Below are 27,947 nucleotides of genomic sequence, written 5' to 3'. Positions count from 1 at the left end.
TTACGGGCATTGAAGCCATTTTTCAAATTAGTGACAAATTGAGACGAACTGCTGAGCGACATTCAGACTACATTTGTTTATCTGCGTCATAAAGAATCGTCACAGAGAGCACGTTGCTTTTCTCCGTGTTTACGATTATTAAACACACAGCACGAAGAAGCGCTGCGGCTGGATTTATGCAAGAGGAGCCTTTATCACACTCGCCGAGCTTCAAATTATTATCGACTTTAACTCGGCTTCATCTTTCACCCTCGGCCGCTGAGCTGTGAGACACTGATGGAGGTGCAAATGTCTTTTTTTCCATCATTCTGTCGCTTTTTTTTAGCTCGCAGTCCCAACATTTACTTTTCTCCAGTTCTTTGCAATCAACTTGGCACATGAGACTGTTGACATGTTCTCAAAATATTTGGTGGCAAGGCGGCCTCCATTACCAGCAAATGGCACTGTGCTTTTTAACACCAGGTACCACCTAAAAAACATACACAGCTCTCCAAGTACCTTCATGACCGGGCACATCCATAGATAGACCTCTTGAATTAACAATTTAGATTTAAAAAAAAATGATAATAATTTAATAATGAATAATTTATTATTAAAAAATGTTGGAGTCCAGAAAAAGTGATGAAAAAGGTTTTTAAAAATATCTAAAAATGTCCAATAAGTGACCATAAAATGTCCAAAAAGAGTATATAGCGCGCAATTCTCGAAATCGATTCAATGTGCGGCCGAATCAATTTTTAAACATCAATTTTTTATGGGAATATTCAACAAAACATCTCACTTAGGGTTAGGATTTACACATTAAGCATGGAAGAATGTTATATTAATGGAACATTAAGCCTTAATATTTAATTTCAGTGCTGTTCAAACATGAAACAGACTGCAACCTGAATTTTCAGATAAATAAATACATTTTCATACAAATCTTACAGTGTACATGTTCAAGTTTACGTATTAGTATTTTCTAAATTTGACTTCGCAATATATATATATATTTTTTATTTTTACTTTTATTTTTTTTAAACAAAGGCAGAAAAGAAAAACATTCAAAAAGTAACTAAGACCAGAAAAGTCATTTAGTCCGCTTGTTTGGTCCGGACCAAAAGCGAACTTTATTTTTTTTCGTTTAGTGCGGTTCATATTCTCACTGTGGTTTTTGCAAGTGGACTATATTGCGTAATCAAGTCGACCCGCGGGGATGATCTGTGCTCCCATTGGACAAAAATGACGCATAAACGCATAACCAATCTTTGTAAATAGAGGAAAACATGAAATTCCGACGTGCTGCACATGCATATTTGTGGCATTGTTAGATATTTGCGAGCGGCAACGGCAGCTCAGCTCATTCAACGGAGGTTCCGCGACGATGTTTCTAATTTTGGAACGCGTCGTCGATCGAGTGCAGTAACCGGGGGAGCATTTGCGCTTTGCATGCCCACCACAACATGCTGACAACACCGTGGCTAAACAGAATACGGATGATTATGAATGAATATAGCATAATATTCACTACCGGGCAATATTCCACCCCCCCCCCCCCACGATGCTTGGCTATGGTGCCTTGTTAAGGCCAAAATGGGAAACGAACTCTGGAGTGGACCAAACAGTGCACGTCTGAATAGACCCTAAGTCACTCTACATCAGGGGTCTCAAACTCAATTTACCTGGGGGCCGCTAGAGGCAGAGTCTGGGTGAGACTGGGCCGCATCAGGATTTCCACAAGAAAAGCGCTGATAAAACATTCCAACGTTATCAAATATCTTTATTTTTTTTTTAAAAAATAATGAATTAAATAAATTAACTTAAAGATGAATAAAAAATAAATCAATCAGTAATAAAAAAATAAAATAATAATAATGAGCATACAGTAGATATACACTGGCTGGCTAAGTAGAGAAAACTAATTATTTTTATTCCGTTTCAAATGAATGAGTCTTGGGTTGAACTTTAACTTTCAGTCGCGCGGGTCTGTGGCGCATGCGCACTTTCGCTCTCCGATCGTATTGGATTACGGCAGTTCTCCGAATTTCTCAAGTGTCATGTTAACGCACTTACTGTTAAGTTTCAGTTTCACTCGCGGAGATGGCTACAGACACAGACACAGGCTGGATCACGGATCATAGCGCCTCATTCAGTTCTATGCTGAGGGCAGCGGAGGACTGTGCGCGCCGAGCGGAGTGATCGGCTTCACGGCTTCTCCTCCGCCCAGCTGATTGGAGGAATGAATGAGTGAGTGAGTGAGCGAGCGAGGCACTGGACAGCCAGGCCGATGTCCCGCCCTCCAGAGCCGTATACTTCACCGTGATTGGTTCATTCAGCTCCGAACACAACAAGTGTCATTCATATCAATCTTGCGGGCCGCACGAACATTAATCTTTCATATTAAGACGGGGGCCGCAAATTATCGTCCCGGGGGCCGCAGTTGGCCCGTGGGCCGCGAGTTTGAGACCCCTGCTCTACATGATACTTTCTGCTTCCTCCACCTAGTTTAATCTTTACTGCTTAGTTTAACATTGTACAAATATCATGTTTGTCCTTGTGTACATGTTGAGACTATACAGTATTTGTAGTGGACTGTAATGGTATATTATTCAAACATGCAATACAGTAGCAGACAGAAGGCCACAGACAAGACAAAGACATTGACTGGTAAGGGCATGCAGATACTCACGCATCCGTCAAATAAATAACCGGGGGGGTAGCGGCCATGAAGGCATAATAAAGGCAGTCAAGGGAGATGCATTAAGGTTGTAAATATCAGCTCATTATCGCTCTGCTGTCTCGTTTGGCACCGTGTGCGTGTGTACGTGTGACTTTGTCTAACGGAGATCTTTAGGTCATTACAGTAGCAAACGTGTCATTAGTTCCATCGGGGGGGAGAGAGAGAAAAAAACGGCATCAAACTTCTGCCTTCATAAACAAACGTGCGTCTGACAGAGACAGATACCAAATAGAAATAGATTAAGAGAGCAAACAAATTTGCCAGTGCAAATGGAATTGTTTCTATTCATTACAGTGTCCAGGCTCGGATGCTAATTATGGATTAAGATAATTAAACGCCTAATTGGGCTTGATAAACACTTATAAAATCGCATGCTGAATTGCTATGACAAGGCCCAGACGCAATTAGGAATCAGCAGAATTCAACAAACGTCATGTAGTCTTGAGTTAATCTTTGTGACACTATTTGGCAGCGGCGCAAGGAATATTCATTATTAGCTAGCATTTTTATTGCAATGGTATGGATCATATTTGAACTTGGCGGGACGGAGTTCTCTGCACTTGGAGCGGTTATGGGCCGTGGCCAAGGTCGTGGCTCGTGGCATCCTGAGCGGCCATATGTGGTTCCTGCTATTGCACTGGGGGCTCCATGCCAGTGTTGTGTGACCGCCGTCTGTGATCTGTTCCCGGTGCAGACAGCTTCTTAAGATGGTGTTTCCTCGCCTGGATGCTTGCATGGACAGTCTGTACAAAGCCTTCGGTCATTATATCGATTGTGTGTCTGTGTCTGTCTCTGTATGGACAAATGACGGGAGGAGTTGAATTTATTCCGCGTGAAACACTTTGAGCTGCATATTATTGTTATTTTTGTAAGAGAAGTGCTTTATAAATAAAGTTTGATGACTTGATTGATGAGTAAACACAGACGTACTAAACCATTTTTGCAAGTACATTCGTACGTACTTGTTAATAGATTCAAACGTACTTGTAGGCTAAATGTTACTTCTTATTCCCATAATACCACGAGGTATTTTATAAGTTCATAAATCATTGTACAGGATAGGCTACTATGCGCAAGTCAATACCTCGTAGCATTATGCCGATAAGATGTATAAAATGCCGAACTGAAATCATGCATAATAATAACGATTTTAAAAATGTACTCAATTTTAGAACATACTGGTAATAACGTGTTCCTCACGTTAGGTGAATTTCCGCAAAGCAGAGGTCGTAAAAATAAACGTATTTAAATACATGTAAATGCATTTGCAAATACATAAGTAAACATTTTCCATCGTATTTGCTTGAAATTCCACAAAACTTTCATTGAATGAAAAACATGGAATCTCTTCCAAGCAATTACTAATGAATATGTTTGACAGAGGTGGGCATTCCATCAATATTGACGGAAAGTCCGTCAATCCGTCAATGATGGCCGCCCATTTTTTGACGATTGACGGGAAACTTTGAAAAATTGACAGATTTAGCATTGACGGAGGTGGGTTTTCGTCCATCAATGTAATTAGCAATGCGTCAATAAATTCGGCAATCCATCAATGACAATTCTGGTGACGGATTGATGAATGACAATTGGCGGAATGTAGACGGATGCCCACTTTTAATGACGCAAACATTGACGGACACTCATTTGCTACGCAATCGCTGAATGACGGATTGACGGTCCATCTTAGAACATTGATGCGAATGACGGACGCTCAAAATTCATGGACGCGCCCACCCCTGATGTTTGACAACACAGCAACCTTGGCTAAAATGTGTTGAATATCATTCAAGATCTTTACATTTATAGGCTTAACATATCAAACATGCACAGTAGGCTATGTATATATCAACTCATTCGCTGCCATTGACAGCTATAGACGTCAAAAATTCATTCAAACTATTTCTATTAGTTTCACATTTTTTCCCACTTTTGTTATGTCTATAGCCGTTGTTGAAGAAATGAATCTTTTTCTTCGCGTGTTCGTTTTCTTTCGGGTAGTGAGAATGTTGGTTATCCGAATGCAGGCTGGAGATCGGTGAACAGTTCCTTCGAAGGTTTTATTTCAACAGAATATTCCAGGCACAAGCGAGCTCCCAGCAATGGTGGCAGCCTCTCGCAAGTGCGAAGTTACACCGGACTCACAACATTCTTATACTATCTTGAAGGGCCGTATCACAAAAGCCCCACCCATTCAGCCCACATGGAGTTCACCGGACATGAGATATGACTTTAAACACATCATTGATTTCATTGTTGTGGAAATTGATGAGATCCCAATCATGACGATAAGACTTTAAAAACATCATTGATTACAGACACTTGGCAGAAATTGCGACATCACTCACAAAGACACATCCACAGATAAAGGTTCTACTGAAGAAATAAATAAATTAAAACAGTTATGACTAAATCTGGGCAGAAGACCCTCTTCACCGTCAATGGCAGTGAATGAGTTAATAAGTATCTCAACACACTACCCCACTTTGTACTATAATATAGCTAGGGTAGTAGCTAGGACAATTAGGTGGGTGCTGACATGACACAGGGGGGCCCCACACCACTAAGCACAATGAAGCTAGCATGCATGCTTTTGGAATAGCACCCACACAAAATCCTCCAAGCATGTGGAGAGCATTCACACTATCAGAGTGTCCCATTTCCAGTCAGCTTGTAAGTAACTTTGAAGTGAACCCAATGTGGTTCTTCAGGCGCAACTGTAAAGTATTTTCGTCAGTGCTTGTATAATTAGTTGAACAATAAACAATAGCCACATTTAAGAAAAAAACTTCATTAATGTATTCTGTTCTCAACAGTATTTTTTTTCCTTTCTCAGTAGATGTTAATATATTTGAAAAGAGAGAGAATCTGATACCACTTTTGTTGCTAGTGGACTTTTCTTTTTTCTCCTCGCTTCCTGGATTGATTATGCATGCAAGAGCTTTGTTTCGTCCTACTTTTTGTCTTTTTTTGTTGTTGCAAGTTTGGTTCAGAACATAATTCAGCCCCGATCGCAATTACAAACAAGTAAAATAGTGAGTAATGAATGCATCCCAGTAATTTCGGATTCGCCACTGCTGCAAAAGTTCTTTGAAGATCCATAAATTGTCACTTAAAATATTATTCAGGCAACAATTTATTTATTTAAACTTGCACACGCATTCACTCATCAACTTACTAATAAAAGGCAGCAGCAGAAGAATGTAATTTATTTTGGGGGTATTTGGAAATATTTTCAATGCTACTCGTATTTTTGAACAAAAGCCACCGCGTACACAAAAGGTAATGAAGACGTATGAAGGTAGTGAAAAGGAGGATACATTCTCCACTGCACACTTTCAATCTGCTGCACAAACCGAGGTCTCTCTCGGGATCTTTTTCATGAATATATTGTATATCATTAGTTTGCAAAAACGCACATAGTCGAAAAAGCAGACAGGCCATGTGTAAAACACTTTAAGCGTGACTTTCTCGCCGCAACAGATTAAATTACATCCTTCCAGTTTTGCTTGATAAGCGCCACCCATTTGTGGCATGGCTGCAGCCGTAAGCAAACATGGCGCTTGGCTCCCAAAGTGACGACGAGGCCGCAAACGCATTCGGGCCCGTGGACATTAGTCGTGCGTTCTCCTCCTCAAATCAAGCTGACAGACGTGTGAGTCCGGCGTGCGCTGAAATGTTGCATTTGCATACGGCTGTTGGTGCGTGAAAGTAAAGGAGAACTCATGTTTAGGTTTACAAATTTAGCGCATCAAGTAGCAAGCGTGGCAAGTTGTGACTTTCCGCGCCGCGACGTTTCGACCGATTCCTCTTCAGATAATTACGCAACTGCGCTGGATTAGGTTGCGTGAACTCAAACGGGACAAATACACACACGCGCGCTCCTCTCAATCTCATCACAGAGGCAGCACTCAGAGAAAGGCCGTTCTGGGTGATTGGATCATTTCCTGGTCATGGCTTTCGGTCTGCCAGAAAGATCGATAAAACACACACGCGTACACACTCAGGCACACACGAGCAGGATCAATGTATATTACTTACCTTTCTGCAGAGAATCCTGTCAGCCTGCTCACCCGCTCTGACTCCATATCTAATATGGACAAAAGTATTGGGACACCTTTTAGCCAAGCAGCATTTTATTAGGCAAGAAACAATATTTATTATGTTAAACGTGAAAATGTCCTTCACCTGCCTCATCATAAGGCAGTTAATTTAAAGTTTTGTATTGTACTACAATCATTTTATGGGGTTCAGATTTTGAGTTTGTCTTTTCATGACTGCCCCTGCCTAAATCCTAATAATCCCTAAGAAGGTTTTACGGTATTAATCCAGTGATTCATAACCACCATGGCACATTAGTGTGTCATGAGAACTTAATTGGTTTGAAATTGATTGTTTGCCAACGACAACTGGAGCTAGTTAGTTGTCACATTGCGATTTTTCTCTCCATCAGAAGGCGCAACTAAAAAGTGGAATACTAGTTTTCTGTTGTGTACTGTCTGAGAAGAGAATAGCACATTGTGAGCTGAGATGAGTGCCAGTTCTCTGTTTCGCACAAACAAAAGTAAATTTTTCAACTTCAAATATTTTGAAACAGGCGTCGTACTCTATATAACGTGTGACTCGATATAATTCCAGCAGACAGCAGGTATCATTTTATAAAAGCTGCTGCCATTGTTGTCATTCTGTGTTAGCCTAGCGACCGGAAGCTAGCACGTTACCGTATCCCAAACGAGGAAGTAGCGAGTACATTAAAGTCATGAACCAATCCAGTTGAAGAAAAACTAGAACGCAACATTCATAAAGGTGTGCTCGATTGAGTCTCGTGGAGGAACTCACCTCCGTCAAACACCTTTGGGAAAATCCACAACAGTCCGCATGATAGACCTTCAAATCCAATAGCCATCGAAATCTTGTAAGGAATTTTCCAGTGATGTCTTGCAAGCCAATACATCCGTCCATACAGCTTACCTGCAGATTGAACAAGCCAGAAGAAAGTCATTTCATTCATCTTTTTTTTAATTAAAATCACCTTCATATGCACATCAGGGATCATTAGTCTCAATGGTAATAATACATTAATGTGGAGCTGTGATATAGACTGTCAACGTATGACCCGGCCTCGCTTCACGGAGAAAGGCGTTAGACAGGAGAAAAGGGCAAATGGGGGGCTATAAAAGGGGGGTAACGAGTATGGCAAGAGGATGGAGTTGGAAAAAGAAGTCTAGAAAGAAGTGACAAGCTCAAATTAAATTCCCATCATGTCAGTGTAGAACAGAATTCAATAGTGTTTATTGGCAGACCCTAGCCTGGGGGAAATTACATTCTGAAGCGGAGCATGGAATGAATGCACACACACACACACACACCGTTTGGATACACAAACTCACATACATCTACTGTGCACAATCCTGCATATCTTCAGTCCAAAGGAGGAAGAAGAAAAAAAAAATCCAGTGGCAGATGTGAGCATGCCGACTACTGATGTATCCCCTGGAGTCCACGTGCCATTTGTGTCTGTCCTTGTTCTGCACACACATCTGTTGTGAGTTTGTTTCTCTGATTCTTTTCTTCACATAAAAACATCAACCGGGACATGCATGCATATTCACACACAAGAGTCCAAGTGGTGCATTATGGATGATCCGTATTGCTGTTTTTTTTTCCCCCTCCACGATTGTCATTTTCTCTGCAGATTTTACTTTGATGTAACTGAGGGCGTTCTTGCATTAAAAATAATATTATTATTTTACACAAAAATACATTTTTGTCTCATGTTTGATATATTTTCTGGCTCACACTGAATATGAGAAAAACTGAAATATGAGAAAATATAATTGTATGAAATTGTAAATAATTGTTAAAAAAAAAAAAACTTTGTTCTTCATCCTCATTTCCTCTACTAAGTGCCTTGCTAAAGAGGCTGAGGGGAAAGTTGATAGACTGACCAAGCATGTCTCCAGACCTAGAACATCTCTGTGGTGTCCTCAAACGGAATGAGAAAAAGCGCAAGGTCTCGAAAACCTGCCAGCAATGTGATGTTGTCATAAAAGATTGGAAGATCATTCCGGTGGCAACCTGTGAAGCTCTTGTGAACTCCATCCCAAGAGAGTTAAGGAAGTGCTGGAAAATAATGGGGACTACATACAATATAATAAATAACATATATATATTTTTAAAAAACAAAACAATAATTAAGACACTTTTTGGACATTTCCACATAGGAGTGTACTCACTTTTGTGACCTGACAGTAGATTATTAAAATGAACTTTTGAAAAATCATCCTTTTTTTGCCACCATCTAATGCCTCTAATTTGAATAATTTTAAAACACAACACGCCTTGACAAGAACAACCCGTTAGAGACAGAAGAAGAAGAAAAATACAACAACAAACCGATAACATTTCGCGTTGTTCAACGCTCCAACATGACTAATGCTGCATTTGAGGATGGTCAGAAGTCGGATATATCTGAGTTGAAACCGTTTGAAGCGAAAGTAAACAACTAAAATGGCGGATAGTGATAAATAGTTTTTTTTTTTGGTCCTCAAAACTCATTTTGACCTCCAGCAAACTTACCTTCTCGCAATTTTGCTTTGTTTATTGTTTTTTTATCTTATTTCATAAGCATTCCATACAGTTCAGTAGTTCACCGCATCATTTCATGCGGCATACTGTCACATACGTTGTGTTATGTGACGTTATGTCGAATATTTATGAATGAAGAAAGCTATCTAGTTTTATACTCTAGAGAATTGTGTTTTACCATTCACGGTCTGTGTTTCCAAGGGGGTCGCCATTGTAGAGCGACGTCACTTGTAGTCCGTCGGTGAAGTCGGGCTACTTTTTTTTCCGTCTTTGCAAGTGGAATTTCCGAGTTCTAGAGGGCGTTCCCGAACACACTTCCTGGTTTGAACTCGGAAAAGCTTTAAAAACACATTTCTCCACTTGCTGTCAACTGAAGATGACATCACGTATGCTGAGGAAATAGCTAATGACCAATCACGGCTAACCTGTCTTATTGGTTTGGTCAGCAAACTGAGTCATGTTTTTCTTAGTTTAACAATTAATAAAAGTAAAATGAAAGTAGATGACATTACCAAAGCATGCATCCATTTTATACAGACATGTGTGTACTGCCCTCCCCCACACACACACACACACACTTTTCTTGTGCTCACCTGCTCCTGATTGTGCCACTCACCTGCACCTCGTTATCCCTGATTACCCCATGTATTTAAGCTCACATATCTCATTCTGGCTCACCTCCAGCTCATTGTACATTTTCTTAACATTTTAACAGTCCTTGTTCTTGCCACTGGCTCCTTGTAAGCTGCGACCCTGTTTGATTATTGACCTTGTCTTTTACCGTTGCCCTGGCGTGTACCAGCCCAGCCTGTTAATTAAACAGCATGTTTTTTGGAACTGTTTTGTCTTCTGGTCCTACCTCAACGTCCTGTTCTTGATATCTATAATGCTTATTCTCATTAGAGTTGCTATTTTAGCTGACTTTGGGCAAGAGCATTGCCTTTGTATGTTACATTAAATTCAACTTAATTTAAAATTTAATGGTAAATTTATCCACTCCATAATGACCCTAATTTGACTCGAACCATCAACTATTCATCAGGAGGGTTCACTGGTGACTAAGATAAGATCCACTGATTATCACACCCATCTAAGTGGGGTGAAATTTGTTCTCCGCATTTGACCCATCCCCTGAGGGAGCGGTGAGCAGCAGCAGCACCACGCTCGGGAATCATGTGGTGATCCAACCTCCCAATTCCAACCCTTAATGCTGAGTGTCAAGCAGAGTGGCAATCGATCCCATTTTTATTGTCTTTGGTATTATCCGGCCGGGAATTGAACCCACGACCTCGCAGTCTCAGGGCGGACACTCTAACCACTCGGCCACTGAGCTGGTAATTAACTAATGTTAATGAAACAAAAATATTTTCATCAACACACGTTTTTCACCAGACGCAAACTAGATTAGACTAGACTAAAACCCTCATTAATAAACAATAACTGAGAATAAATCAGTGAATTTTCAGTGACTAATGAAGAAAATGTACTTCCCTTAATATAACCTGGACTAAACTCTATGGACATTTTAGTTCATGAACGAGACAAAAATGATATGATTTTGTAAAATCCTGCCTGCTAACCTGTCACTGTGACACTGTCATGTGACCCCCTTTCAAATCTGCAGCTAGCGAGTGCAACATGCACAAACACATTGGACACAGAAGAGGTGAATTCAAGGTGAAAGGTTAAAAAAAAAAAAAAATTAAATCTTTAAAGTAACATTAATCCAACAGCTATAACGCTCCAACAATAATGTTAATCCGGCCGCTAACCAATGCTGGCTAACTTACTAGCTCGTAGCTACAGCAAAGTACTTTAATGGAAGGCAGTTTAACTGCTATATGCAGAGCACATGTCCGGGTTATTACGAGACATCTCTCCGGGATGCAGATTTGCTGTAATGGTAAACGCTCTGCTCTAAGCCTTTATGTTATTGTCGCTTTATTGCCTCCCTCTCTCCATCCTCGCCTCCTATTGCCGTTCTCTCTTGTTCTATCTGACGTTTTGTGCGTGTGTGTGTGTGTGTGTGTGTGTTCCACAGGAGCGTGCCGAGCGAGCGTTAGGCTGCTCAGTGGAGGATTTGAAGTCTCTTTTCTACTGCGAGCTGTGCGACAAGCAATACCTGCGCCACCAGGAGTTTGACAACCACATCAACTCGTACGACCACGCGCACAAGCAGGTACATGACGAGATGCTGCTGTGCTTGTGCTGGAAAACACCAACGGACATTTCTTATGATCCCCCTGTTGTTGGAATTACGCGTTGATGCGAACGCTTTCTTGAAAAGCGCTGCTATTCACCTTCACTCACTCTCATCAGATTTCATTTTCAATCAGGAGAAACTAATAAGAAAAAGAAAGAGATGAGAAATAATGAAGCTCAATTAATATTTGATGTGAACAGGAGCAATAGACTGGTAGTTAGACACCAGCAGGAAGCGCATGGCCTTGGGATGACATCTTATGAGTTGTGATGCCAAGGAGTGATGACATCAGTGATGAAGAATGTTAGCCTCCAGGCAGAGATGTATATTGATGTGCATTAGAATGATGGGCATTTGCATTGGTGGAGGCGGGTCAAATCTGTGCCAATTCTGGGAAGACGGAGTGAGGGAACACTTTCAGTGCTTGTGGAAAAACATTTGCAGATGCATTTGAGTTTATGTTACAAATTCGCAAATTTAAAAGTATCTATGAGGTATATATAGATAAATGCGCAGGGTCTTCTGGGAAGGAGGAAAAGTGGAAGTGTTTTTAGCAATGCTTCTAAATAAACAAATCTAATGAAGTAATTTCTTCCACACTGAATCACTGCCATTCACTGTTGTATGCATCATACAAGATTATCCTGTAAAATTATAATATGGTTCTAAGGTGTGTTGCAAATAGATTTTTCCCAGTAACAGGGTACAAAACTGGTCAGGACAAAAATTAAACATGTTCAATATTTACGACCAAAAATCGTTATGTGTATGGGGAAAGCCGACGACTCCCCCTAGTCATGAATCCGTGAACCATGTTGTGGAACGGAATGTAGCCAATCAAAGAAGCGCCTTGACTGAGGAAACGAGGAAATAGCTGAAAATAAAGACAAACTCGTCCTACCTAACCAAGCTGACAGAACTTTTTGTGTTCACCTTGGTTGCTCTGAGTTCTGCTCTGCCCCACTATCGTATGGTGTTTCGCAGGGTTCCGTTTTAGGGCCCCTGCTGTTTTCATTGTATTTGCTGCCCTTGGGTTACATCTTAACAAAACATTGAATTTACATCCACTGCTATGTGGGTAACTGTCAGGTCTATGTTTTAAAAAAAAAAACCTGGTGTGTGTACTGGGTCTATAAGACTTTTTCTATTTACATAAAAAGGCCTATTTCTTTCAAACATTGTTTACAAAGAAAAAAAACAATCTATCTATCTATCTATCTATCTATCTATCTATCTATCTATCTATCTATCTATCTATCTATCTATCTATCTATCTATCTATCTATCTATCTATCTATCCAACTAGCTATCTATCCAACTAGCTAGCTAGCTATCTAGTCATTCATCTATCTATACTAACGTGCATGTTTTTGGAATGTGGGACGAAGCCAGAGTACTGGAGCCAAGGATTGAACCCAGGACCTCAGGACTGTGAGGCAGATATTTAAACCACTAGGTTACTATGTTACCCATTTAATGCAGTGCACTAATCATATCACAAATTTAACTTGTAATAATTCCCACAATGCATAATGTACAAATATAACACTAAACAAAAATGGTAATTACTACTAACAAAAATAATTTAGAGACAAATAACTCCAGTTGCCTTTTTTGTTGATTTGTTTCATGTAAATTTCCCTTTTGTATTTCCACTTGAAGAACAACTCCGGAGTACACACACACTAACACACACACACACACAGACAGACAGACACACCAATAAAACAAAAACTATTAGTCATGACTCAAGTATGATTGCATTATTCCAGTTTGGACAAGATGAGGCCAACGGAGCGTTAAGAAAAGGCCCGGCAGCAGGTTCCCTCCTGTGCTCTGCTTTCATTCCCATTTCCATACACAAGCTGTACTTTGGACTAACAAGCTGAAAGTTCCGCTGTTAGCACACTCTCGTTCATCTTTGTGTTGTCAAGCCAAGTGGTACAAATAAACGTACAGACGCCCTAACGGCGCACAAGCAATCTCTTAACCGAGCCAACCCGCCTCCCGCTTCCAGACGCCCACACCGGGCCATGAAATGAACATTAAATAAGACGGTTCCCGCACTGTCATTGTTCTTTGGAAATGAATCGAAGCAACTGCAGGCCAACGTTAATGCTTTGTTTTAGCCAGCGGCACGTACAGGAAACAAGCTGCACGAGGCACTGAGCTGACAGTAGCCACTGGCGCTGGAAGAACACACACACACACGTGCACAGCGGCATGCACGCAAGAAGCCAGCAGATGAAATTCCAGCCGAAGACGGCTTCCCTGCAGGAGTATTGGCTTTGGAGAACAGAAGCTGATTGCAACCCCTTACCATCGATTCAGGGTTAAACGTGTCTGCAAAGAGCCCTTCTCAGCGTTTACGGACGATGACTGAAATTGCTCATTACAACGAAAATGCGCTCATTTAAATAAAGAGCAATCAAGACATTTGCATGGACGCATCCTTCAAAATAATGCGAGCCCGAAAGCTGCGCGCATCGGAAGGAATATAGATTGGCGGGGATTGAGCTTGACAGCAAGCGGCGAGACGGACACGCGAGGGGGCAAGATATCAGAGGCGTAAGACATAAGAGTCCTCTTTAAAGGGGGGAAGAGGCCACCTGTGATGTTATTGCCCACGCTAAATATAGCAACGGCATTCGTTTTTATGAGCAAACAATAACCCTGGCAGTGTGATTGCTGCAGGAAGGAGCATCTTCGCATATTCCTCCTGGCTCTCATCATCATGGACAGCTCCGAGCACGCCAACTCTCATCTCATCCTCCGCCCGTCTTTCTTCTCTTGTCCGTTCTGGTTCATTACGTCTGCTCCCCCCATGCAAGAATATGTTTAATATTACTCACAGATCTGCCGTTAAAGACCCTCAAAACTTGACACAGGCCCTCAAATCAAACACACAGTATAATTGCGCTATGAACTGACTTTGCGTCCATAATTGAACATCTGAATATATTATTTTGATTGACACTGTTAGAGAGATATTGATCATCAAATTGTTGGCTTGTTAGCGGGGCCAATGCTAAACTGACACAATCAATTTGAGGGATGGCAAAACAACCCAAAATAAATATGCAGAAAAAATCCATCTACAAGTATTTTAGATTGTTGGATTTATTAGATTTTTCTAACCCCCCCCCCCCCACCCTCCAGTATGCAAAGGGTATAGAGATCTGTCCCAACAAAAATACTGAGACCCAAGGTTGTTTTCACTTTTAAGTAAGGAATAAAAAATTTTATATTTGCTCTTTTCCAACCACTTCCCAAAATGTAAAATGGTAATAATCCTGTTATCATTCATGCACTCATGTTTTGTGCTATTGAATTCAGTGGTCAATAAAGAGTGAGTCACCTTGTATAAGACGGGAGGATACCAAAATATTATTATAAAAAAAATTAAAGTAAATAATAAATATATACTGTATGCAGACGAAGGCTAAATAGTACTGTTTTTGCAGCGTTTTAGTACTTCAGACAATGCAGGGGCTTGAAAATGGCAGCGCTTACCCCCTGCCAAACTTCCAAGTCATGGGCGGAGTCAATGAAAACTATAGCTGGGCCCCTCGCAGTCTGGTCCACTTTGGGTTACTCGCACATTGGGCTACTGGCACATTGAAATTAGATTTTTTTTAAATAATGCACAATAAACCCCCAAATCGGAAAACTCCATCAGATTAAATGGAAAATGTAATGAAAATTTTAAAAGGAAATTAAAATGGCGGACTTCCTATTAGGTTCATGGTATTGCTCCAAGATACTTTTTTGGGGGGTCTTGATCTATTAAATATGGCTCCCAATTTTTATAGAAACACAAAACCGGGCTGCTTCATTAATTGTAGGAAGTGCTAGTGAGCCTTTTTCCCCCCAAAAAAGATTTTTCGGAAATATATCCATCCACGTTTTATATGTTTTCATGAATGATAAGACCATCAAAATTTGCATCATTTTTCTTGGCAAATGTGCGTCGCCCCGGCAACAGCTGACGAAATAAAAAGCTTTGTGTTTGCTTTTCATTTTGAACTTCTTAAAAGTTTCAACACATCCATCCATCCATTTTCTTGACCGCTTTTCAATGAAATAAAATTTGTAGGTCTTAAAAATGAGGCCTCTATAAAAGGGCACCACCCACTTTTCCCTATCTTACGTATGTCATATTCAAGGAACCAGGAAGTAGCCTGTTAACGAACAAATTATTTTGTGGTATATAGGTAAAAAAAAATTAGACAGCACTTGCATTTGGTCTTATTAGCTGGATGCAGTGGTACCTAATGTTGATCCTGGCACGCGTATAAATAAGCCACACAACCCACAGGTGCTTCTTAGTGTCCTCAGTGAGATGATAGTGGGATGTTAAGCATCAAATGATAATGTAAAAAGACAAGCGCTTGTGTAAGACTCAGCACAGATTAACCTGACATCTGTCATCTCCTGCGTTAGATCTAGGTGTGAAAGCGTGTGAGTGTATAAATAGATCCAATGTCTGAGGGGATAATGTGATGTGTGTGCATGCAAGTGTGTGTCATACATTCTGGATAATAGGTGGGAATAAGTAACGTCATGTGAGCATAATCGTTATATTGAGAGAAACGCTGCCGAACAAATGCAATAACATGTCACGTAAACACCCGATTGTGACGGTCAAAGCCAAGATTTGTGTGTGTTTTGGAAGTGTGCAACAAAGAGATCGGGGGACAATGCCGCAGCTATTCCCCAACTCCCGAGTCCCTCCTTAGCCTTTCGATGCAGACGAGCAGACAAAGACAGGCGCACGAACATGCACATGCACATGCACACACCTGCCAAGTGTGGATAAAGGAAGGATTACAGTCTGTCAGGAAAGAAAATCGGGGGAAAAAAAAGTGGCAAGAATCCTTGAGAGAATCTGCACAACTACAGTGAAAGACACATTTCACCGTCATAAACAGATGTAAACAAAGCACAGCTAATTGTTATTGGTCACAGAGTGGGCCTTGAACGCATCGCTGTTGCTCTAAATGGACTCAAACTCAGTATCTGTTTTAATGCATAAAGGCTCACTTGTACAATAGTTGACACAAAGTCTGTTAGTTCCAGCAATGATGCAGCTGCTAAGAGACGTAAATACGTGGCGGCCATGTTGGCAGGGCGTTCTGACCAAAGGCAATGGAAAGCATGGACAGTAACTCAAAAGGGGCGTGTCATATTTAACTAGCCATATCCATGACTGTTGTTGACTCAGGCGCTTGTACACGTTTTTCAAACATGCGATGTAATGTTGGTACATGATGCAGTGTTTTTTTGTCAAGCCCTACGCTATTGAGTCGAAAAAAAGGAAAGCGCGCTAATCTTCTGGCCGTTGAAAGCGCCCAGCTGTATGCGCCCCAAACACCAACAAGATAAGTTTGGATAAAATTGACAACACTTTCAAGCTTTTATTTATTTTTTTATTTACAAGAATTTTGTACTGTATTAGACATTTTTAGGCCACCAGAAAATGTACAAAACAATAATTGTACAGTATACTGTATTGGGTGTTATATATTTATTTATATATTTTGTGCTTCTATTAAACAAGCAATCGGCTTTAACGGATGGCCCCTTTCACTATTAACTATTAATGTTAAATGGAGATTCCATTGTGTTATCATATAACATAAATGTCGGTCACTCTCCATTGGAATCAATGGAAATATGTACCAATAAATTAAAATTTAGGTAAATAGCAAAGAGCCCCCAACCCTCATCACCCTGTCGATGGAAACATTTCCATGGCCAGCAAAGTGTTTTTAGTCGATCAATAAACAAGACGCATATCAACCAGAAAAATATTCCATGCGCCCTCCCCCGTCGACAGTCATTTATAAAGGGGCATAAAGTTCCTCAGACACCGCATGAATGTCGACGGCAATTGGCAAAATCTTCCTTATTTCTTGATTTTTTTTAAAATCTATAGATCATGTTTATAACGCACTACTGTCATGATCTTTTAACCAATATGACAAAAAAATCAATGCATTATTTCAATTGCAAATTCCCCCTTTAATTTATCTCATGATTATTCCCAGAATGTCAAGACAACGCCCCAAAATAGATGCCAGTAGATCAAAAGTCCAAACTCTTAAACAGTCATAAAAAAACAGATGATAACGTCATAAATGTCACACTTGGTGCCCAAAAGATGCAGCGCCATCATTAAAGTATGTCACTCATTCATCTCAACCGTGTCTGTAATCGAGAACTCACCCATTTATTTGCTCTCAAGCTTGGCATTGAAGGCTGAATAGAGTTAATTGGGCAAAGAAAAGCATGCAAATGCTAAGCGCAATGAATGCCTCCCTCAACTCCTTCCTTAATGTGTGTTTACTGCAGAGACTGAAAGAACTCAAGCAGAGGGAGTTTGCTCGCAACGTGGCCTCCAAGTCATGGAAGGACCAACGCAAGCAGGAGAAAGCTCTCCGACGCCTGCACCAGCGAGCACAGCTGCAGCAGGAGCGCCAGCGGTCAGTGTGTTTAGCTGTTTGAGACCCTGTGTGTGCGTGCGTGCGTGCGTGTATGTGTAAAATAAGATCAGGACTCCACAGAGGTGCGTCACATCTATTCAATGTTTCTTAGATTTGATGGATGCATCCACAGATGTGGGAGCACTCAGTTGCTTCCCCCCTGGGCCACAGGTGAGGTAAATATAACATGAAGATACTGGCTTTCTCACAAAGGTGTTTTAGGGCCGCATTGAAATGAAATTGAAATAAAGTATTGCAGGGGGAAAATGTTGAGAACGTATGTATTTGCAGGAAAAATAATATGCAATATAGAACGTATCTTTATAATGTCCTCAGTTCACAGAATAGCTTCATTTCACATGTTTCATTGTTCTATTTAACAGTTATCATTTATTTGTGAGGTGAAATGATGGGTCAAAAAAATAAAAACAAACAAACAAAAAAGCCAAAATGGCTCCAAAAGGGACCTAACCAACTTTGTGGGTCCGTCCGTCTTCTTCCGCTTATCCGGGGTCTGGTCGCAGGGGCAGCAGCTTTAGCAGGGAAGCCCAGACTTCCCTCTCCCCAGCCACTTCAGCCAGCTCATCCGACGGGACACCAAGGCGTTCCCAGGACAGCCGAGAGACATAGTCTCTCCAGCGTGTCCTGGGTCGTCCCCGGGGCCTCCTGCCGGTAGGACATGCCCGGAACACCTCCCCAGGGAGGCGTCCAGGAGGCAAACTTTGTGGGTTATTAATTTAATTTGACCCAGCCTTTTGGGCTCATAACTCAAAAAGTTGGGTTCGGTAATTTTTTACCCAATCCAATTGGATTATTCAATAAACCCAAAAAATTGGGTTAAATGAATGGCCCACAAAACAACCCCCCCAAACTGGGTTGCTTGGTATATCATTAATTTAATTTGACCTAACTTTTTGGGTTAATTATCCATCCATCCATTTTCTTAACCGGTTATTCCTTAGAAGAGTCGTGGGGAGTGCTGGAGCCTATCCCAGCTGGCTTCGGGCAGTAGGTGGGGTACACCCTGAACTGGTCGCCAGCCAATCGCAGGGCACACAGAGACGAACAACCATCCATCACTTACAAGCGCACCTAGGGACAATTAACCAATTAACCTGCCATGCATGTCTTTGGGAGTCGTGAGTCTGCGGGAGGAAACCCACGCAGGCACGGGGAGAACATACAGACTCCACACAAGAAGGCCAAAGCCCGGACTTGATCTTGCGTCCTAAGCACTGGGAGGCGAACATGCTAACGGGTTAATTAAATAACCCAATTTAAACAAAAGCACAAGGTGACACAAATAATCGGGTTGCTTTGTGAGTTATTTATTAGATTTGACCCAGTGTTTTGGTTAAAAAACTCAAAAAGCTGAGTCAGTTAATTTTTGGGGTTAAATCACTCAAAAAGTTTGGATGGTTAATTTTTGATCCAATTCAATTGGGTTAGTCAATGAATCCAAAAAGTTGGGTCAAATGAATTACCCACAAAAAATTGGGTTACTTTGTGGGCTATTAATTTATTTGGCCCAACTTCTTGGGTTAAATAACTCAAAAAGTTGGGTTGGGGCCATTTTGACGCAAATTGTTTTATTTTTGACCTAACAGTTTATAGACTTCAGATTTCATACGGCTCAATCACAACTGCCACACAGGCCTATGGAGAAAAAAAAGTCCTATGTCAGTCAAGCCGACAAAGCAGTTTGAGTGGCAAACTTGTGGCTAAAAATAGAAGTGTGATCTAAATAATAATAAACTAAACAATTCATAACTCAGTGTTAACCATAAAATATAGTCAGAGATAGAGAAAAGACTTAATAACTGCTTAATCGTTGTAATTTTATGAGAAAACAATAACAATATAATATTGTCTTTTTTTGGCACATGAACAAAATTTGATGATCAAATTTGCTTGTAATCAGTCAGTTATATGTTCTTCCAAAGTGACTGAATGCCAACAAACTGAATATGTTGTTTATTAACTGTCATTCCAGTGGCCAAGGAAGGACTTTTGAGCTACGGAGTGCTGTCAGGCTTGTCAGCCAACAGCAAAACAAAGGCACGGAGCACAAAGCCTGCAGCCCTGTGGACAAATTTGAAGCTTTCAAACACACACACCGGCCCCCAGCCAAACACGGCGGTACATCTCCACTGAGCCACCAGCGAGAAAATCCATCCCGGCCTCCCTCCCAAACACCACTGGCCACTCCGGTCCAGTCCCCGCTAATCACTCATCCAGAGTCCGATAAAGGTCCTCCTGCAGTGAATCAGCAACCGCATGTGGGCTGCCAGCTGCTGTTGGAGGGGCGGGGGCGAGCTGGAGGCAGGCGTGGGGTGTCCTTCTGTTTCTCGCGCAGGGGGCCGCGGCTGGAGCCCTCCGCCTCGGTTTTCTCTGACCAGGAGGAGGAGGAGAGAGAGAGGCGGGAGCAAATGAGAGAACGGATTAAGGGGATTTTGGAAGACATTGAAAAGGAAATTGAGGGTGTTGGTCACAGCAATACAGGAGGAAATTGCACAGAGGATGCTGAAATGAGGGAGACTGGGAAAGATAATCAAAGCAGTGATTTAACAGGCTCAACACCATCAAATCCAGATAACTGGACAAACCTAAAGCAGGCATCAGGAGCAGATGTCATGTATGTTTTGCGTAAAGATGGTTCCACCTGTGTTCCGTGGCCTGTCAGTTTGCTGAAGTTCACCAAGTGTGAGCCATGCATCTCTTATAGCTGCAACCCAAACTGCACAAAGCAAGCCCAAACAGCGGAACAGCATGCACAGGATCAGCTATGTGATCTCCTGGATGAATCGAATCCATGCCAGCCAGCTATTCTTACACCAGACACTCATTACTGTTTACAAAAAGAGACGAGTCTCGCGCACGAGCCGAAAAAAGCAGAGGAGAACGTCAAGGCTGAAGCACACCTGTTTGTCGAGAACAAAAACCTTTCATCGTCAGGGGGAGGATCAGAAGGTTTGTCACGCATGCTAAGTATAGAGCATCGTGTGAGAGCGCCCTCCTTTCCATTTGACCCCACTCCTAGTGACAGCTCTGACACAAACCCACGAACTCCTCAAGGAGACAGATTAGCAGACACAGGAGGGGTCGAGGAGAGAGACATCTCAGCCCTAAGCTGTAAATTAGAATCTGTCACCAAGCTTGGCACACGCAGGATATGCATCAGCCCACCCAGGTGTGAGAGCGAGAGTGAGAGAACGTGCGAGCGTGCCAGCAGTCCTGACCCGCGAGGAGGTATCTCAAGCAGAAAGAATAAACACAGCCCAAAGCCCAAGCTGGGAAAGAGAAAGAGGGGGGGGAAGCGAAAGGCCGCGAACAGGCGCCAATCAGTGAGATGCAAAGTGAGGAGTGTCGTCTCGGCAGTCTCAAATGTGAGCGCCAGAGAAGAGACTGGAGACAGTTGGGGAGATAAAAAGGAACAACGGGAGATGGAGGCAAGAGGGAGAGTGTGGAGATCTGGGAGCAGCTGTCTCCCAGGGAGACCTGAGGCCGAGCCAGTCTCTGTTAGGAAGAGGAGGCCTCACAGGAGCCAATGCTTGGCATCCCAGTCCTCGCTAGAGCAGGGGGAACGCTGCCACGCCTTCTCCCAGTTTGCCAGATGCTTGCCTGACACAGAAGGGGAGCCATTACCCCGGAGATCTCGCTGCTCCTTACACGCTTCCTCACCGGGGTGTAACACAAAGCTGTATTGGGAATCGGATCACCATAGCAACCCCAGGAGTTTAATTGACTGCAGTTACCCTGACAACAGCTGTAGTGGCAGTCCGCCGAGAAAGAGAAAACTCCTCCATGGGGACAGGAGATTCGTTCGCAGAAGTAGTTTAAGGCGCTATGAGGAGACAGAAAGAGGGAAGCAGATAAGTTCCAAAGACCGAGGTTTGTTTTCAGACCAGTGGGAGTGGATTGGGGAGAATGGGAGGCTGAATTCTGGATGGAGATGCAGAAACAAGGCTTTAGGGTGGGAGTGGGGACGCAGGTCCAGCCGGAGTCCGAGCATCAAGGAAATGACAAGCAGGAGAACAAGCATGGAAGATGTGGATTGGGACAAGTGGACATTGGGAAGCAGTGACAGCTGGGAAGACAGGGGGACACGCAGGTCCACCTCAGGCTCCAGAACTGGCCCTGAGAGCAGGTGGAGCCCCAGCTTTGCGTGGGGGTCTGCAGGGACAGGACGCTCAAACTTTCGGTATGTGTCCAGCCCTGAATGGTGGACGAGTAGGCGAACGTACAGTCCGGCTAGGGAGTTGAACACAAACGAGTCCAGCAGAAGTCACAGCCCACGATCCTGCAGCCCGTGCAGCAGCGTGTCTGAACTCAGCTGGGAGTGGAGCAAGAGCAGCACCTGCTCAGGTATGACATGCAGGAGGCTCCCATCCCAGCCAAACACGCAAAGTGACTTCACATCTCTTTCACCCGACCTAACCTTCAATGCTGGAGAATCTTCAGACCCAAATGACAGCAACACGTCTCAGCCTGAAAGTACCAAGCCACTGTCAGACTGTGACCAGGAACCTCCTGTTCCTACGACCACAGACAAAAGCATCCCATGCCAAAGTGATCCCGTACCACAGAAACCAATCCGGACGTTGCAGCTCCCCCTCATAGGGAAGCTCCCTGCCATCCAGAAAAAAGCAAGACGGAGGAAAGAACAGTTGGAAAGGATTCAGAAGGAGGGTGGTGATGTCGGGGCGAGTCAGAAATTGGTCGGTGCGCCTCCTTCAGTCTTGGCTGAGTCAAACCAAAGCAGTACACCAAAACTGTGTTCAGTGGAGATTCGGACTGATGACAAGACCGCAGGTGCAGGGTCAACTCAGCCAATCAGCTTTAGCGCAGAGGAGATGGACAAGTATCGGCTCCTGCAGGAACAGGCCAGAGAGCACATGCAGAAAGTTCTGGAACAAGGTGAAGAGAGCACAGATACGCCCATGGAGACAAACGTCACAATCACACAGACGGAGGAGTGCGGGACTCCAGAGGAGGCGTACATGCCTGTGGCCTCACTCAAGCCAGGTCGCAACTTCCAAGAAAGACTACTACCCATGAACCCACCAGAGAATTTCACACAGCCTTTGGCTTTGAGTGTCCCCAATCTCCCTCCCCTCGCGCTAACCCCCCCTTTGGCCAACCTCCATCATTTAATTTTACAGCACCCAGCCTTCTCCCCAGTCCATTCCCCCGCCTCGCGCCGCTCTCCTGACATCCACCCATCTCAGCTCGCTCACTCCCTCCCCCACCCCCACCCGAGCCTACCTCATTACCTTCACCCTTCTCCCGTCCCCCTCTCGTCCCTCTTCCCCTCCATCCTCCTTGCTCACCACCCTTTCTTCCCTCCTCCGCCCCCTCCCCCGGTGTCCGCCTTCCATCCAAACCCTCTCACGCCTCTTTCCGCGCTAGCCCTGCAGCCTCCCAACAATCTGCGGCCTTTCATGGACACGGTATGGCCAGTGAGGTTCCAACAGAAGGCCTTGTAACAGTCGCCGAGCAGCTGCCATGTTTGTTAATTGTCCGTGGCAAGAGAGAGCACCCTACTGGAAAGGTTTCGCACCTGTGCTGGTATAGAATCAATTCAAGCTCCTCTCCACACGCACAGCGAACCCCCCTATTGACCGTTTTTCAATCGAAAATGTGTTTCTCCATTAATCCCCCGCCGCGCGGCGGCCGACGGTGGGGCAACTGACTTTGATCATTTGCGTTCTCGATCATTCAAGCTTATAATAAAGGGAAAAAAGGTGCACCCGCTATTCAAAGACAAGCTGGGCTTGTGTCATGCTTCCTCTTTGTATGTGGCCCGCTACCTTTTGAAGTGTAGCCTTCATGCCCCTAAACAAAGAGGCAAGCGGAAATAACATTGCTTCTTATGACTCAAAAGTGTGACTTTGAACAATCAGAAATGAAGTAGCACAAGCACTACCCTAACTTGGCATGTTCGAATTTAGCAGGGTTCTGTCCTGCATTGTGGTAAATATTTGGGGGAGGTACCTGAAAATGTTTCTCTCTTTTTTGGGGGGGGAGAATTAATGCTGGTATTTGGAGCTGTTCGATACAATAATCTAAGTACTAAATTATTGTAAGGAAACATTGCACTATAGCTGTACTGTGTATGAACAGCTAGATTTCAGTAAGTGTCACCTGTAATTCTTTGTTTTGTCTATATTTTTTTGTATTTTGTAAATATTCCAACAGACCTTGTGTTTAAGTCATGACAAACAACAAGATAAAAGCCCATCCATAGTTCGCTGTCTACTTCAAGACACCATATGTCACATTTCTCTACCCAAATGTATTTATGAAGGTTGGTGCGGCAGCAGTCTGATCGGTGCTAAATTAAAATGCATCTTTAAAAAAAACAACAACATTGCTTCCATGTTTGTTTTGTGATGATGACGACTATAAAGTCTAATAGCGCCACACTGTTGTTATGTGTCGGATTCCTCAGGGCATCAACTGTCACTGAGTATATTTATACAGTACTTCAGTAAGTACTGTAAAGATGTGACGAAAAGGGGAAAATACAATCGATATTGAGTAGCAGTTAGTTCAAAGTGTGCAAATACTGCTTTTAATAAGATAATACCTATTTTTGATTGACACTGCCAGAGAGGTATTAACTAAACAATAGGTTTTTGGTACATGAATGGAACAAAGTATTAAAAATAGTCAGCACATGTCAGTAGTGTTATTATTAATAACACAGTTTCATAAAGCACTTATATTAGATCTCATGACAGGGGAATTTCTTAAACTGAAGAATTCCTGTGGAAATTTTGACTACTGCTGACTCTTGCAAGTCTGAAAGCTGCATTTGCAAAGACATCATTGCCCTGTAGAACTATTTGAACATCTGGGGGTCATTAAAAGCCTTTCAGAGTTCTGATTATAAATCACTACAAAATATCAAATAAATCTTAATTTGGGGGATTTCATTTTGAAATAGTTTTGGAGGTAAATCCCCATAAAAAAAAAAAAAATGATAATAATAATATGGTTTGAATCGGTGAAAAAGTGTGGGAATTCCATTTTGGGCTTCTATTTGGAAAAAAATTCAATTTGAATGAGCTGAACAGATGAACTGAACTTGGAATGGTGCAATTAAGTCAAAATGTATGGAAATTAGAATGAATTCCCCCTAAAATAAAAATTTGGGATAGGAATGAACTGAATACTTTAAAATTGTAATGGTTTCAATCATAGATCAGTCAAAAAGTGTGGGAATTGGAGGGGGAACCCCACAAATTTAATTTGTGGCTTGTGGGGGGAGGTCAGAGTTCATTCTCAGAATTCTCACTTTAAAGTCAGAATCCTGCCAAACTTTTTTTTTTCTCTCTTCACTGGTTTGTACAATAAATTAGCCAAAGTAAGTCACAACAATCCGGCACATTCAGAACAACTCACTCTGAGTCAATTTCATAAATGCGTAGATAAGAAAGGATTTACTTGGTTGGTAATTTCACACTTGATGGGTGGGCAGGCACACCAGAGAATTGTATACAAACTATTACAAAGTCAATTTTCTGTAATATGTCCCCTTTAAGTCATTTAAACACTTTCTCCTCATTGTGACCCTGAGTATCCAATTGTGCGTGTGTGCCTGTGCAAATTTGGGGAGAAAGACAGAATCTTTATCTTTTTCTCCGAGACAGGAGATCAAACGGACTGTGTGAAATATAGAGCAGCAATAATTAGCAGCTGTTACAGCATCAAACCTCCTCATCTCCACCACTCTCAGACACACTCCGCTCTGTCCTTATCCCCGAGTTTAATTCCCAGATTTTTTTTTTTTTTTTTTTGCTCAAACCTCTCCATCTTCCAAGAGCGACCACAGCCAGCCTCCCGTGCGACAGGATTGACCTCCATGTTTTTTTCTCTCCGCTGAAAAGCGCTTAGAAGAGGTAAACACGATAAAGCCGAGATATGAGTTGAGCTTGTTAATAAAGCGAGTGTCATCCGCGGTGAAGGAGCCGTTGCTTTATAACAAAGAGCACACAAGAGAGCAACGCACTGGAGCCACGTGGAAATTAATCACAGCGTTTTCTGTCATTGACTGATTAAATCATTTCCGAAGCCTTGAGATTTGCCTGCTGGCTCGTTGAAGTGTGCGTGAGTGTATGTTTACGTGTGTGTGTGTGTACGTGTGCGTACGAGACTTGATTTATGATGGAGAGCGAATGGTTTTCTCTCTCAATCTCTCCTGTGAATTAATGAGGTATAAAAACTAAGGCTGGCACTCAGTCAAATACTCCAGCGGCCACTGAGAGCTTGCTGCAGGATAGCTATTGGCAACAAGCAATGTGATTGTGTTATGGATACAACAAAAAGGAACCCCCCCCCCCCCCCAAAAAAAAAAAACCCTGGTGGCTACTGAGGCGACTCATCGACCTAAATTGTGACGTTAAAAAAACAAGTCTTTCACCCTCTATTTTTGTTTGTGCTCCTCCAAGCCGCCTCTTTGATTCAAGCAGGTCAGCGGTGCCGCATTCGGCTCCCCCGGCTGAACTCACACAATTACGCTTTGTATGCTCATTTTCTACAAAAATAGACGGCAACATCATGATGACAGTATTCTGACAATGGTGCTAAAAGGCTCCAGACCTTTACGGAACATTGGTGGTACATTACTTTTCTGTGGGTATGTGTGTGTGAGAGAGAGCCACTTGACATTTACCTCAATACGTGGTAAGGGATGGCATATAATAACCGGATCTTTTGAATTCAGCTCTTTTTTTTTCCAGAAAAAAAAGAATTCAGCTCTGCCATGAGGAAAGTGGTTTACAAAATGTAACAGGAAAGTGTAGTGACTGGTTCAATATCATTATAAAATGTTATTGGTGTCCTCAACAGAATAATCATGAAACTCTGTGGTGGTAATGAGAAATCTGTTCACGCGTTTTCTTCATTTGATGCCATTCTTTTCAATGGATGAGCATGATTTTGCATGCTAACAAGTTATTTGATAGAATGAGTTATTTTGATCATGTATATTCTGTTTTCATCAATTTTCTGTCCACCCTGTCATGATGGTGTAACTGCCCTTCTAAAAGGGAAGTCAAGTCAAAAATGTTCTGTATGTTCTATGCAGCCCCCACCAGTCTAAACATGGCGATCTTATTAATATCGTGTTTGCGTAATATGAATGTAGACGAAAAATCCACCCATTTTTGACCATCTCAGGGGGCGGCCATTTTGTCTTGTATTGACTTGCTGTCAACTGAAAATGACATCACAGAGCCTATGGATTAGTTTGTGAACGTCACATGACCAAATTGAGAAAAAAGGTGAGCAGTGATTGGTCATGACCTCAAGTAAAATGCATTGTGACCAGCGTGATAATAGTTGTGGAATTTTTTACTGTACAGTAGTTAGTTTTTATTTAGTATTTATTTATTTATTTTAGTTACTTTTACTTAGTTTCCAGAGTGGGTCTGTTAGGTTTTTTTTTTTAAATCAGTTTTACTTTTTGGGAAAAAGTTTTGATACTTGATGCTTTTAGATTATTATTATTATGCATTTAATTTTTTATACTTGATGCTTTTAGTTATGTTTTTTTTCTTTTGTTTTTTTTTTAATTGTGTTTCCTGTGTGCAAGTTTTTTTTTTAAAAAAAAAAATCACAGTAAGTATAGTGTTGTAAAAATTTATCAAGTATATTATTTTAAAAACTTGCTGTCAACTGAAAATGACATCACAGAGCCTATGGATTAGTTTGTGAACGTCACATGACCAAACTGAGAAAAAAGGTGAGCAGTGATTGGTCATGACCTCAAGCAAAATGCATTGTGACCAGCGTGATAATAGTTGTGGAATTTTTACTGTACAGTAGTTAGTTTTTATTTAGTATTTATTTATTTATTTTAGTTACTTTTACTTAGTTTCCAGAGTGGGTCTGTTAGTTTTTTTTTTAAATCAGTTTTACTTTTTGGGAAAAAGTTTTGATACTT

General features: G+C 42.0%; 2 protein-coding genes across 5 annotated transcripts in view; one reads left to right on the top strand and one right to left on the bottom strand.

Moving 5' to 3' along the window:
* The window catches only part of LOC144058445 (uncharacterized), a 36,039-nt gene extending 26,190 nt beyond the window's left edge, over positions 1–9,849 (bottom strand). Inside the window, exons 1-4 of one of the 4 annotated variants that reach the window (XM_077576902.1) lie at positions 9,489–9,849; positions 7,562–7,693; positions 6,764–6,812; positions 2,997–3,514 (exon numbers count right to left, since the gene is read on the bottom strand). In XM_077576902.1, coding sequence (XP_077433028.1) covers positions 3,352–3,514; positions 6,764–6,812; positions 7,562–7,693; positions 9,489–9,522 — 378 coding nt within the window. In that variant the 5' untranslated portion in view covers positions 9,523–9,849 and the 3' untranslated portion in view covers positions 2,997–3,351. Of the gene's footprint in view, positions 1–2,996; positions 3,515–6,428; positions 6,688–6,763; positions 6,813–7,561; positions 7,694–9,488 lie in introns of those variants that run through there. The other 3 variants (XM_077576901.1, XM_077576904.1, XR_013295439.1) reach the window with 3 other exon arrangements.
* Positions 1–24,307, top strand: part of znf804b (zinc finger protein 804B) — a 51,850-nt gene extending 27,543 nt beyond the window's left edge. The window contains exons 2-4 of the mRNA XM_077576900.1: positions 11,352–11,489; positions 17,868–17,998; positions 19,992–24,307. Coding sequence (XP_077433026.1) covers positions 11,352–11,489; positions 17,868–17,998; positions 19,992–23,484 — 3,762 coding nt within the window. The 3' untranslated portion in view covers positions 23,485–24,307. The remainder of the gene's footprint in view (positions 1–11,351; positions 11,490–17,867; positions 17,999–19,991) is intronic.
* Positions 24,308–27,947: the final 3,640 nt, after the last annotated feature.

Source organism: Vanacampus margaritifer, chromosome 9 (genome assembly GCF_051991255.1).
Source record: "Vanacampus margaritifer isolate UIUO_Vmar chromosome 9, RoL_Vmar_1.0, whole genome shotgun sequence".
Taxonomy (NCBI): domain Eukaryota; kingdom Metazoa; phylum Chordata; class Actinopteri; order Syngnathiformes; family Syngnathidae; genus Vanacampus; species Vanacampus margaritifer.
The sequence above is the reverse complement of the archived record's forward strand: the minus strand, read 5'-3'. Positions and strand labels throughout refer to the sequence as shown.